This window comes from Asterias amurensis, chromosome 6 (assembly GCF_032118995.1).
Source record: "Asterias amurensis chromosome 6, ASM3211899v1".
Classification (NCBI taxonomy): Eukaryota; Metazoa; Echinodermata; class Asteroidea; order Forcipulatida; family Asteriidae; genus Asterias; species Asterias amurensis.
Window position 1 is genome coordinate 16,177,971 of NC_092653.1, and position 13,555 is coordinate 16,191,525.

Genomic DNA, 13,555 nt, shown 5'->3' on the forward strand with positions numbered 1-13,555 from the left:
GGACCATGACTACTTTGATTTCTTTTAACATAATATTTAAAGTTAGTGAAACAATGGCAAAGTGAAATTGTCGTGATAAGTGACAGACTCAGTAGTTTGTCATTTTTATTAACAGTCCATTCCAATTCTCAAAACAATGATAATAAATTTACAGCCAAAAGGGATGCTATCATTTATATACAAAGTACTACAGGATTGCTAAATTAAATTTATTTGTTTCAATATGAAAGCTCATAAGTCGTATCCTCAACCAAAGTATTTCCGACTGAATGCTGTCGATTGGTATTTTGATTAAGAAACCTCGAAAAATCACTATCGCTTATTTTCCATGGGCCATATTTTTTACCGCGTGAGGGCGCTCTCAATCACTTCCGGGGGTATATTTATTCATACCCAAAACAGTTTTTAAAGACTGGAACACATTAACAACACAGGCATCTAATTCATCACAGACAAAAAGACTTTTAAAGGAGCCGTTATAATCCACCTCTAAAGCAACTTAAAACTACGGCAATACAAAAGTGACAGAACGCCCCTTAAAACTGTGCAGGACGAATCGCGTATACCCCCCAGCAGTGATAAAAATACTATTGAGAGCGCCCTCACGTGGTCAAAAATAAAGCGCATTGCCACAATCAGAATAAGCAAGAGAATGATTATGCACGAAATTGAAGGCAACACATAATCTGGGATTGTCTTATATCATATATTTTTTAAGTTTAGTTGAAAATTGAGGACAATGAATTACCCTTTTAAAGACACTGGACACTATTGGTAATTGCCAGTCTTTTAAAGTGCCTTTAAAAACTTTAAAGGGAGGGTAATTACTCAAAAAAATAACGACCAGACAAACTCACTTAGTAAGAGCATTGGAGGGATGTTGATCTTATAAAACATTATAAACAACCCTCTTTAAAGTAAAATAGTTTTAGAGAAGGAGGTTATTTTTCACCCCTAAATTTGAATTTGAGAAAGGCATCTGCAAGCACACAATCAGTGCCACAATGGTGTTTTTTCATTTTAATATTTTCCTGCATGTTTGTTATTTTATGCGTGTTGGGATACGCCAAGAGTGGATACTGGTCTTTGGCAATTACAAAAAGTATACCCTGCCATTAACGCTACAGAAGATTTACATAACTCTATATTATTGCAATGCCCAATCGATTATGATACACCAAACATAAATACCTCAAAGTACTCTTCTCTTTAGCCAATAAAACCTTGAAGATAGTTCATTTCTCTCTTCCCTTTCTCTTTCCTCTAAGTTCCAGTTTATAACTAACAACTGGCCAAAAATACTCCCCTATATCCAAAATAGAGGGTTCCTGTGTCATTGGGATGTGTTCCACAATTCAATGTCCCAAAATGTCTACCAGACAGATCCATTATTTTGAAATGGGGAAGAAATTGCACCAGTCTTGAGGATTAGTTTAAATTCATTACAGTATGACATTCATTGAAAACCTGGGAAAAACCCTGTGCAGACACTATTCTTAAGGTGTAAATTTCCTTCCAGGTGAATTGTATAGTACAAGAATACTACGATACTCACTAGTATCAATCCCATGCACTCCTGCTTGGCCCTGGTCCTTTTCTTGGGAAAGACTGAAAATTCAAAATATACAAAAAACAAGTGTCAATTAATATATATTTGGTTTGCGGTAACACCACGTGTGTATCTACTTGCCAGATAGATTATGTTCTATTGAGAACTTGTCTTGCTTTATATTCAACTACCACAGAGTGGATTTTCAGAAGTCGGGAGAATTCTCAGATCTGAAAAGAACTGTCCTGCTTTTGAACTACTACCTTGGAGTGTAGGTAAACAACTGGTCAGGACTACTACTTTAGCTTTAGTGGATCATAGGGACTTCTCGTTAATAGCTTCACTATCATGGGGTGAGCTGTAATTGGTCTCACAGTTCCACTAGCTTGCTCTTGTCATCGTCAGAAGAATCTCAATTACTAATCAAGGTGGTTTAAAATAGCGACGATACCTCGTGTCAGTAAAACCCTTTATAAAGGCACTGGACACTATTGGTAATAACTCAAAACAATTGTTAGCATACAAACTTACTTGGTAAACAACCAATGGAGAGCTGTTGATAGTATAAAACATTGTGAGAAACTGCTCCCTCTGAAGTAAGGTAGTTGTTGAGAAAGAAGTAATTTCTCACTGAAATATTTGAATTGATTTTGAGACCTCGGCTGAGGTCTCAAAATCAAGCATCTGAAAGCACACAATTTGTGCGACAAGGTTGTTTTTTCTTCCATTATTATCTCGCAACCGCGATGACCAATTGACTTCAAATTTTCACAGGTTTGTTATTTTATGCATCAGTTGAGATACACCAAGTGAGAAGACTGGTCTTTGACAATTACCAATAGTGTTTCAAGATGCTATGTCAGATTTTTGGCCCTAAACATTAAAACATAGATTTGTTTGAGTGAATGGTATTTCAAAGAGAATCACCCGCTCTAAAAAAAAACACTTTTACTTTTAATGGTCAGGAACCATGGCCGAAAATTTAAAACATTTCTTATAAAACACATCAGAATTGGTCACGTGATATATTGTCCGGATCCTGACAAAAACTAATTTTGAGCACTTTATTTCATTGCTACTAATAATTGGCGGAAAATTGGGGGGCAGCACTGGAGAAAGTCCAGGGGCGGATTGCACCAAGCGGTCTTAAACCGGTCCAGGCACCGGTCCAGGCACCGGTCCAGACCGTTTTATTGCAATCCGCCCCTCATTTCCATCGCGCGACCGACTATAACCCAGCCTTTAGTGCTGAAGCAGCTCTATTGGGACCCTGGACACAACTCCTTTGGATAATTTACCTTTGGTTGGAATCCATGTAGTGACATGCGAGACGCCTCCTGTCGTAACATCTCTTCATAGTCTCTCTCCGCCTGTTTCTCTGCTTCGAGTTCCTGCTGCTGGAGCTTCAGGTTAGAGACCTTCTGATGCTGTCGCTCTGTCATCTAGCAAGAGGAAACAATCTCAAGTGATTAACCGGAGAGAAATGTACAACATACTGACAGGGCCTTGAACCCAAGCTAGAACCCAAGCCAGAGCCCAAGCTAGAGCCCAAGCCAGAAGCAAAGCCAAACCCAAAGCCGGAGCCCAAGCGGGAGCCCAAGCCGGGTCCCAAGCCGGAGCCCAAGTCGGAACCCAAGCTTGAACCAAAGCCAGAGCCCAAGGGAATCAATGTGTGGTATAGTGATTTTCAACTAGTGGTTTAGACCCGCCGAGGCCTGGTTCTTGATAATTTTACCGAGACAAAGTCAAGGTAAATTATCAAGAACCAGGCCTCGGCGGGTTTAAACCACTAGTTGAAAACCGATTCAATGCACTTTGATTCCCATTCATAAATACCTTTTTGGTAAAAAAACATCAACACTTTTTGGTCAAAAAGCAAAATAAATGCAAAAATTATAATTGTTTAATGATTGCTTTCAACACAACACCCCTCCAGCTATGAAATGGTAAGGCCCTCGGGTAAACAACTCCTTATAAGGAGAATGCCGTGTGCGTCGCGCGTATCGCGTGATGTTGCACAACTGTTCCAGCCGTTGCTCTGGACCAATAGGAATGAAAAACTGTCTTATAAGCACAGGTGCAAGCTCGCGTGTCACGCCCATGTTTCAACACTTTTTACTGGTGTTATATCATCTGTTCAAACACCCCCACGTGATGCCCTCTCGACCAATCAGAATGGATAAACTGTCTCAGGTATTTATGAATAAGCAATTCATACCTGTGCCTCTATCTCCCTCTTTGTTTCCTGTTTCTGCCTCTCTTCCTCTGCCTTCTCTCGTTGAGTCATCTGCTGGACTACTTCCATCTCCCGCACCAGCTCCTCTCTCTCCTGTAGAGACTCTTCTTGACGCCTTCGGTTCTCTTCCATACGGGAGTTAATTTGAGTCTGTTGTCCCTGTAGAACCTGCAGTGAAGGAAAAAATACCATCAGTCAGAAATGGGCACTATAGAGTAGTTAAACAGATTATCAAATTGAAAAGATCAACATGATAGAGTAAAATGACCGGCCACCAAGCAAAGACTCTACTGTGCGTGTCATACTCATTCACAAGATAGCTATATAGATTGGTTTTTTGTTTTCTACACTCGTGGCCAATGGCCAAATTAAAGTAAAAATTACAGTAAAAATGACAAGCCACCTGAACCCAATTTTCTGGAGGAAAAAAACCCACAATTCAATTAAATTAAGTTTGTTGACCTTGTTGAACCTGATAGAACCTGATAGCACAGATTATCAAATTGAAAAGGAAACTTGATGTTTAAAAAAAAACAAAAAATGAATAAAAAGGGACAGCCAACCAATCCACAATTTGTAAAATAAGGTGAGGTTTGCGGTAGCACCATGTGTAAATCTTTTTTTAGTAGTGTTGGTTCTGAGAAGAACCCATGGTTGACAACTCAACATTTCGATCAGTTGCCCCGATCGTCTTCATACCATGAAGCATCAATTGACTTTGGGCTCGACTCCTGCCAAAGATTTACTGGGAAAACAGCCCTGTGACAACAAAATTAGTGTGAAGTAATTTGGGAGGCTAATCATCCTTACTGGCAGCTAAGAGCTGAAATGCAAAGGACGCAGCTACAACCTGTTTGAGAAGCAAGCATGCAAGGGAGCCTATGGCAGCCAGCCATATCAGCCCATTAGGCCTATGACCACGGAGCACAGGAAAACCAGACGGTCTAGAAAACCCTTGTGGCACAGCAGAGAGCCAACTCAACTCACTTATGGCCCTGGCTGTGTATCGTACCAGGGTCACCTTGGTGAGAGGCAAGCACTTTACGCACAGGCAAACCATGCCACCCACTAGTATTGCAGTTGCATATGAACCGGGATCAACTCATTATAACTCTCATAACTGTGCACCAGTGCCATGAACTCATATTAGTGGCACATGCTGGGGGCTTTTACCATCATTACCCACCTCATTCATGAGTCTTTCTCTGGCTTGTCTTTCTCTTTCCCACTCTCCTTCTCTCTTCTGCCACTCCCTGGCCGCTTCATCCCTGCAAGAATAACAAACAATCAGCTGGCCTTAATTTCATAGATTAAGCACACAAAGAAGCATGGCACATTAAAGTTATGCTTAAAATAGCAGTTGTACTAGCGAATTCAGCCTTGTCTGAAAACAATTTTGTGGTTTTATACTATTTACGACTTAAGAAGGGTTTTGTGAAATCCATCATATAATCAATCTTAAGGCTGAGACTCGTCCTAAATCCTAGGATCGATCTGAAGTTAGAAAGAGTTTTGTGAAAAAGACCTCTGGAGTCAAAACGAGTAAGGATTGAAATGGGTTGTCTCTGTTCCTAATACCCCCTCTCCCACCCCATTTCCTGTTCTTTCCCAATCTACCCTCATCTCTCATCTATTCTTCACATGGTCCTTGTTGTCAGTCATCTTCATTCAGGACCAGTGCTCTACAGTTGCTACATGCCTACAAATAGTTCTGTTCAACATGTTTTTTTTCCCTTCTTTTTTTCGTATAGCTAAAAATTTGTTTGCAAATACTGTCATTGTACTTTGTGAAACGGCCGAATAAATAGTAACAATAATCAAGCCAGCCATTGTTTTTATCTTTCGTATTTCGCCTGTATATTGTAATACTTTTCAGAATTGTTTATATTATATTTTGATGTATTTTTGTATAAATGGTAAATTTTTAGCAGAATTTTTAACGAATTTCACTGTACAAATATTTGTTTTTAAAAACATTATTCTTAACATTATTCTTAACTTGTCTGTGTGAAATCTCATGAAAATCACTGCTGGGTGGAATCTCATGCAAGGTACGCATTATAAAAGACTTTCAAGACTTACTTGTACAGCATGTCAAGTTCTGCTTCCCGAGCCTTCTCTAGCTTCAACTGTTCTTCTACGACCTGTTTCATCCACGCTGCATCTGCTTTGGCTTTCTCTCGTCTCGTCGTCTGTATCTGATGATCTTCAGACGCCTTCTCCACTAAAGCAGCAAGGATTTTACGATCTAGCTCCTGTACAAATTAAAGGCAAAGTATACCTTTGGTTTTCGGAATCGTTCGCTTTGGTTTTCATTAATAATCTTACATAGTTGTAGAAAAGAACAATAACAAACTAACATGTAAAAATAATTTAGTTTCAAAAAGTCGTCTCGTTTTTAAACAGCTTTATGGCTTTCTGAAATTGGCATTGGGGCCAATTTTATAAAGCTTGTTAACGCTACTCAATTCTTTGTGCTAACTGTAGTGAATTATTTTGCTAAAGCGTATGAATACCTCAGAGGTTTGCAAGAACCTCAGGCAGCCATCTTGTGCATTGATCATGGATTTGCATTGTTCGGCCATGTATAGTGCTGTAAAGCTGTTAAGCATCAAATACTGATCTGACAAATTTCTTTGCTAAGCAAAAAGAAAAGTAGTGTACCAGTCAAAACAATGTTAACTTAACGGAATTTTGGCTGGTAACCTGTTTCTGTTAAGCAATAGTTTTTTGTGCTTAGCAAGTTTAGGCCCTAGTCCTGTACCTCGGTCATAATTGAATATTCACAAACTTAATATACTTACCAAAGCTTCCTGGACTTCTTTAGCCCTTCGTCTCAGCTGAGCCTTGTACTGTCTAGTCAACGCTCGAGCCATCTGGGACTTCTTGCGCTCTTCTTCCATGGCTCGCCGCTCCTCGTCAAGCTTGTCCAGTTCCCATTGCTGCCTCAAGAGGGCGTCCTGCTCGTTTTTTAATCTATCCGCCTGCCAAGAAGAAAACAATGAGAGAAATTTTAAATTGACATAGGTGGGAATGTATATGATATGATAGTACAGAGGATTTGGAAGTGTGCATGGTGAAAGTTTGAATTAGAATGGTTTGTAAATATCTCTTTTAATAACATAAATATAGTGGCTTCTTATATATATTGCTCATATCTGTCACTCAGTGGCGCTCAAGGTGCTTCTACATTCAGTATTTTCCTGCAAGGTTATGAAAGCCCTACTCTGCAATCTGTTTTTTTTCTTCATATGGTTTTTATCTTTGGTTTTATCTTCATTTTCTCGTGAATTTGATCTAAGTTAAGAAGTAGAATTAAAAAAAAAAAAAAAACAATTTGGGGATGGGGGCTTAAATTTTTTAAATTTCCGGTTATAAACAGAGAAATCACATCCTTGCAATTAGTAGATGTTAAATTTGCATCAGGATAAAGAATGTTAATTTTGGGTTTTACCCATACACCGACCCTTGCAATTCTAGAGCAGTGTCTTACCTGCTAGACTACCGAGATTGCCCGGTAGCTAGAGGCAGTTTGACTCCTATGTTTTGGCAGCAGGTACCGCAACGATATAGTAGATGTTAAATTTGCATCGGGGATAAAGAATGTTAATTTTGATTTTACCCATACACCGATGTGTGTTAGCACTGTATACTCCAGTACTTTCCCCGAGTCCTGTGAAAAAAATATCACAGGCATATTTCTCGGGTGGGATTCAAACCCACAACCCTTGCAATTCTAGAGCAGTGTCTTATCAACTATACTACCAAGATTGCCCGGTAGCTAGAGGCAGTTAGAATGTTTTGGCAGCGGGTACCGCAACTATATAATAGATGTTAAATTTGCATCGGGATAAAGAATGTTGTCATGACTTTTTACCTCTGCTTCTCTCTGTCTCAACTCATTCACTTGATCCTTCAGCTGTCCGGCCAATTCTTTCTCCTCTTGCAGCTTAGTCTCCTGCGACTGCCGTTCCTTTTCCAGGGAGGCCAATCTGTCCATCTCCATCTGATTCTCCATGTGTTTCTGTTCGTTGCGGGCTGTTATCATTTGCTCCCTGTGGGAATCTACTTGCTCTCCCCAGCCATGAGTTACATGCTTCTTGTGCATCTCACTTTCAATCTGTCAATAAAAAAACATATAATAATATAAAAAAGGAAACAGATTATTATTTTTTGTCGCTGAATACCCTGGACAAGCCTCACTCATTGATGCGCACAACATAATTTGTCACAAGAGTTCCAAAGAAAAAATATTTAAATAACCAGGCCAAGTGTATAGTTCTGTTTCACCAGAAACAGTGTTTAGTGAATATGCAGCAAGAGTCATTACGTACACTATAAAAGTTACAAGTTAGTGTGCCATGGCCGAGTGGTCAAGCGAACTGGACTCAAGCTCTTGACAGCAGAGTGTGGGTTCGAGTCCCGGTATTGACACTTGTGTCCTTAAGCCAGAGTCTTAACCATTTTAAGTGGCAAAGCTGTTGGTCCTGTGTTCTGTGAAATGCAGAACCCAGATACACCTATTGCTACAAGGGGGTGGGGGGGGGTTCCCCTGGTTTCTGGCATTTTATAAACCCTTATAAGGTTGTAACATAAATGGGTCTCATGGAAAAAAATTTTTTTTTAAATTGTCTTGAAATAAATTATTATCAGCGCTTTTAGACGCCCCCCAAAAAAACACTAGATAAAAACAAATGATATCGTTATTAGTAGTAGTACGCCTCCTACATGTATAAACTAGGTTACCATTCCCATACACTGGTACCCCAGACTGCCACAAAGTACCATCCAGGCTATAGCCAATGAGTGACTTTGGACTTAGTCTCCATAGGCTCCTGTGGAATCGTGGACCAGGGCCAGTTCGGCTGGAGAGTAAACTGCCAGTAATGCTTACATGTGCACAACATGTGCCTTCATGGATGACCCTTTCTCATATCAGTTTGCGGATGTAACATACGCAATGCTAGAAATGCACAGAAATGTTGATTCTTGGGTCTTACCTTTCTAAGATCAGGGTTGTTCTGTTTCCAGTGTTCATACATCTTTTGGTCAGCTATCTAAAGATATTAACATAAAAAAGACAATTTAATACGATCTTAGCACTTTTTAAAATCCTACTTATTCTATTTTCTGTAGACGATGTGACCTCTGACGTCACACGAAAACCATAACATGATTCGCGCGCATACCGCCGGGCAAAACCTTTGTGTTTTGGCAGCCAGCTAGAAAGTGTACGCAATCTTACTATGACTATGCAACTCAGTGCCCGGCGAAACATGACGTATGTAGTGTTTTGTCAACAGAGGGCGGTTTGAATGTAAACATAGGTCACATCGTCTATATATTCAGTAATAAACCAAGGAAAACTGACTGGGTAAATTTATTTCAATTTTTGGGTGAAAAAAGAAAAGTGGACTAAATATTATTTGTTTTTGTACCCTTTTACCGATGTGTATTTCAGCACTGATGTGGGAAAGTACTGAGTATACAGTGCTTAATACACATCGGTGTAAGGGTAAAAACAAACTCTAATCTTTATTCCTGATGCCTCATGAAATCGTTGCGATATCCGCTGCTAACAAGATTGAAACAGCCTCTAGCCACTGGGCCAGCTTGGTGGTCTAGTGATAAGACAACTGCTCCAGCAATGCAATAGGTGATTGGTTCGGATTCCATCAGTGTGGTTTGCCTTTTGATTTTTTTCATAGAACTCTGCAGAGTACCGAGTATAAAGTGCTTAATTAACATCGGTGTCAGGGTAAAAACAAGTTATAAATATAATGTAATAAACCACAAGCATAATTTTGTTGTTTACCTCTTTCCTGGCAGATTCCTTTCTTGTTTTAAGATCATCAGTTCGATCTCTCATGCCCTTGAGTCGTTGATAGTTTCCCGGTGACAGACCTTTTAGTTCTGCCTCATAGCTGTCTCTCTCTGCATCCAACAGTTGCTTCAGTTTGTTTTTACGAGCTTGAAGTTTTAATCCCTTTATCTCTCGCTCGTCACGCTTCTTGTAAGCATCCATACTGTTGGGTTTTTTTCAGGAAAGAAAAAGTAGCAAAAGAGAATTAAAGGCACTGGACACCTTTGGTAATTGTCAAAGACTGGTATGCTTACCTGGTTGGTGTATCCCAACATATGCATAAAATAACAAACCTGTGAAAATTTGGACTCAATTTGTCCTCGAAGTTGTAAGAGAATAATGAAAGAAAAAAACACCCTTGTTGCATAAATATGTGTGCTTTCAGATGAATAAAATAAAAGCCTTCAGGCCTGAAGTATTTTAATGTTTGAGTGCGAAACTACCTTTCTCAAAAACTACATTACTTCAGAGGGACCTGTTTCTCACAATTTTTTGTTCTATCAACGGCTCCCCATTGCTCGTTATGAATGAATAAGCCATATATTGCGAATAAGATTTGAATAATGTCTGGTAGAAAGACTTGTTTAGTCAAAAGTGACAGCATAAAATTTGACTTCCTTAGACTAAAGAAAGTTGCTATGTCACATGATTAGTGCTGGGCGAATAGTGAAATTTTGTTATTCGGATACCGCTGACCAACTATCCGAAATTAACCGGATATTCGAATAGTTTTTTTTCGCCGCTAGAGGGCGCTATAAAAAAATAAAAATAAAAAAATATTTAAAAAAAAAATTTTTTTTGTCGCTAGAGGGCGCTGTTCGTTTGTGAATGAGATCTTCTGGGCGGATTGATATTAGTTTTAGACAGTGTCACTCGGTTCATTCATAAAAATGACCGGATCTAATTTAAAGATGGCGATTTGCTTTTTCTTTTGATCGTGGATGACTCTACGTGAAGGAAAACTTTTGTAATCTTTGAACAAATTACGTCAGAAATGTCATTGTTTTGACTCTTCACGGAGGTGAGCATAGTTAAATACTTAATTTATGCTGTTTTATGCTGTCTTAATAGAAGTTTCATTAGGATTCAGACAAAACATTCATGTCAGTTGTCGCCCGACGTCCGCGGATATTCGGATATTAAAGAATATCCGGTTACTTGGTTGTAATTACAGAACTATCCGGTTTATAAATAGCTATTCGCGCCCTATGCGGATATCCGGTTAAGAAAAAAAAGGCATTCGCGGTTACGGATAGGAAAACCTATCCGCCATTAACCGGATATTCGAATAATTCGCCCAGGCCTACACATGATGGTACTAGCAATACATAATACACAAAATCTTTGACCGTTTCACCACAAAAGAAATTTTTCCCTCTAAAATCAACGAAATTTCCATGGGTTGTTGACTAAAATTTGATTGTTGAACACAATTATAGAGGACAGTTAACGTGTTATCAAGTGTTTTAATATAAAAGAGACAATCTCGTCATAGAGACGTTTGTATGTTTTGTTATGTTTTCATACCCAGGGAACGATTTCCTCCACGAATTTGCACAGCAGAATAGGTAGAGACTAAACAAGTTTTGTGTACACTGCATGCTAAAATTAAGTGGCAAATCACAATTTTTTCAATAGCATCTGATACATTTTGTGTAGCATTTTTCTATGGGTGTGTCGTTTAGCTTCCCTGGGTCGACCCCGCAGTGCTCACTCAGTGAGCCCTTGACAAGAGCTAATCGAACGACCACACTCGCCCTCTTGTGGTGACGGCATGCTCCTCAGGTCACCCCCAAGTGACCCACTCCACAAGCAGTGCACTGGGGGCTGACCCGGGTGAGTCCCGTCAAAACTGTTCGAGTGTACCAGGGCAGACCGGGGTCGACCCAGGGAAGCTAAACGAACGCACCCAATGCTATACAACAATGGAAATCTTTTATTTATACCTGTGTTGAAATGACTGGTCTGATGTCCAAGCTCTCTGTTTGGTGCTGTTGACATCAGAGTTCTGGAAGTAGCGAGCGTTGTTTCCCCACTGATCTCTAAAATCAGCTTCGTGTGTGCGTCTGTTTACCATGGACCTCTCTTGTATGTTCTTATAGCGAGACGTCCAGTAGGCTGGCATTGTTGGAAGTGCCATTTCAGAAGACTATCCTTCCATTTGAATAAAGAGCATGATGTTTTTAAAACAATATCCAGTATTTAACCATTAAGGGAAACGAACAGACAGGGTAAATTTATAAACATTCTGGGATTGACTAAGTGGCCAAAGGAAAATTTACCAGAGCAGCGCGTGCTGGCGCTCTACCAACTGAGTTTTCCAGCCCTATGTTGAAGCGCATTTGAATTGTATTTCATAAATAAAGCTTTGGTTGTATTGGAACACAATCGTAACCAAGTCACGTCATAGACATCATGACTTGACTTTAGACCCAGTAACTGGGGCACTGTACTCCTTTTTTTGAAATTATGCCTCGTCATAAAAATATTTAAAAATTATATATATTAAAAAGATGGAGGAATGTTGCATGATCAACAACTCACATATTAAATAACAATATTACTACATTATTAACATTTATCTGATTATTAGTATTACATTATTCATTAATGATTAACAAGCAAGCAATTACTAATTAGCAAAAGCGCTAAATAAAAATGATAACGGATGTCGGACACTTCGTACCTTTGCCACTTAGTACCCTGGACACTTCGTACCTTCGGGAAACTTCGTACCGTAACCAAATTGGTCACTTCGCACTGTGGGCGGGGAAGGAAGTGACCATCAGCTGAGTCACTTTGTACCCTCGGCCGAGTTACTTTGTACCTTCATTAAAATAATGTAGGCCTATTCCTCAATAATTTAATGTTCGTTGAGATAAAAATTAATAATACTTAATGAATTATAATTTTTGTTTGAATATGTGAATGTCATTTTTAATGTGAAATTAATATTTTGTATAAGTTAGGCCTAATTACCGCAAAGGACAACATCTTTCGCCAATATTTTTTACAAATATTTTAAAGTCAAACAATCACGCAATCGTCTAAATAGCTCCTTGGTCCCAACAAAATAGTAACAGTTGGTTTGATATGCTTTTATTTCATAAATAATCATCCGATCACAAAAGCACAAAATAATCATAAACGATGCAGAAATCCCGAATTAGTACGAAGGTGGAAGTGTCTCGTGAGAAGGTACGAAGTGGCTCGTGAGAAGGTACGAAGTGGCTCGTGAGAAGGTACGAAGTGTCTTGTTTGTAAGAAGGTACAAAGGATCCAAGGTACGAAGTGTCCAAAGTCACTTCGTACCTTGAAAAGGTGCGAAGTGTCTACCACTAGGGTACGGAGTGGCAAAGTTGAACTTGAAGTTGAATGAAAGGTACGAAGTGTCCTGACACCATGATAACCACAACAAATTGAATTAAGTTTAAAAAACTTATATTACTATATAAGAAATATTAGTACGAAGCTAAACAGTATAAATAGCATTAAAAAATTTGCTTTTTAATTAAAACCAAAACTTTAATTTTAAAAGGCGTTTGTTGTTGGACAACCGCCGAAAACGCGCAGCAAATAAATGCGCAGCTGAAGTACAACCGGCACAGCCCTTCAATAGCGCACGGACATAACTGATAACGCGTGCGCCATTCGAAAATGATCTCATTCAACTTGCACAATTTAGACAATTTAGAAATTGCTTTTGAAAAATGCAATGAAATTTGCTGTGAAATTCTAGTTGAATGATAAAAATTGACATACCCTTTCCTTATTCACTGAAACTTAGTTTACATACCTTCAAACTACCTTGATAAATGCAGTTATTTAACCGTCTGTTGGAAAGATTCAAAACTGTGCGAGTGGTGCCAAGTCAACGACGTGACCCGGAATAAAAACTTCGGCAGTT

At 39.1% G+C, this 13,555-nt stretch overlaps 1 protein-coding gene across 2 annotated transcripts; it reads right to left on the bottom strand.

The window, feature by feature from the left end:
* Positions 1-67: 67 nt before the first annotated feature.
* Positions 68-13,537, bottom strand: LOC139938685 (trichoplein keratin filament-binding protein-like). 2 transcript variants are annotated; one of them, XM_071934301.1, is made up of 11 exons: positions 13,445-13,537; positions 11,595-11,797; positions 9,601-9,811; positions 8,786-8,842; positions 7,663-7,905; positions 6,590-6,769; positions 5,868-6,040; positions 4,972-5,053; positions 3,768-3,953; positions 2,848-2,991; positions 68-1,608 (listed from the first exon to the last, which is right to left on the bottom strand). In XM_071934301.1, the coding sequence occupies exons 2-11, from the start codon at positions 11,786-11,788 to the stop codon at positions 1,561-1,563; spliced, it is 1,518 nt and encodes a 505-aa protein (XP_071790402.1). In that variant the 5' UTR covers positions 11,789-11,797; positions 13,445-13,537; the 3' UTR covers positions 68-1,560. The 2 variants fall into 2 exon arrangements, with proteins under 2 accessions (XP_071790402.1, XP_071790401.1); XM_071934300.1 differs by having other exon boundaries at positions 11,595-11,802.
* Positions 13,538-13,555: the final 18 nt, after the last annotated feature.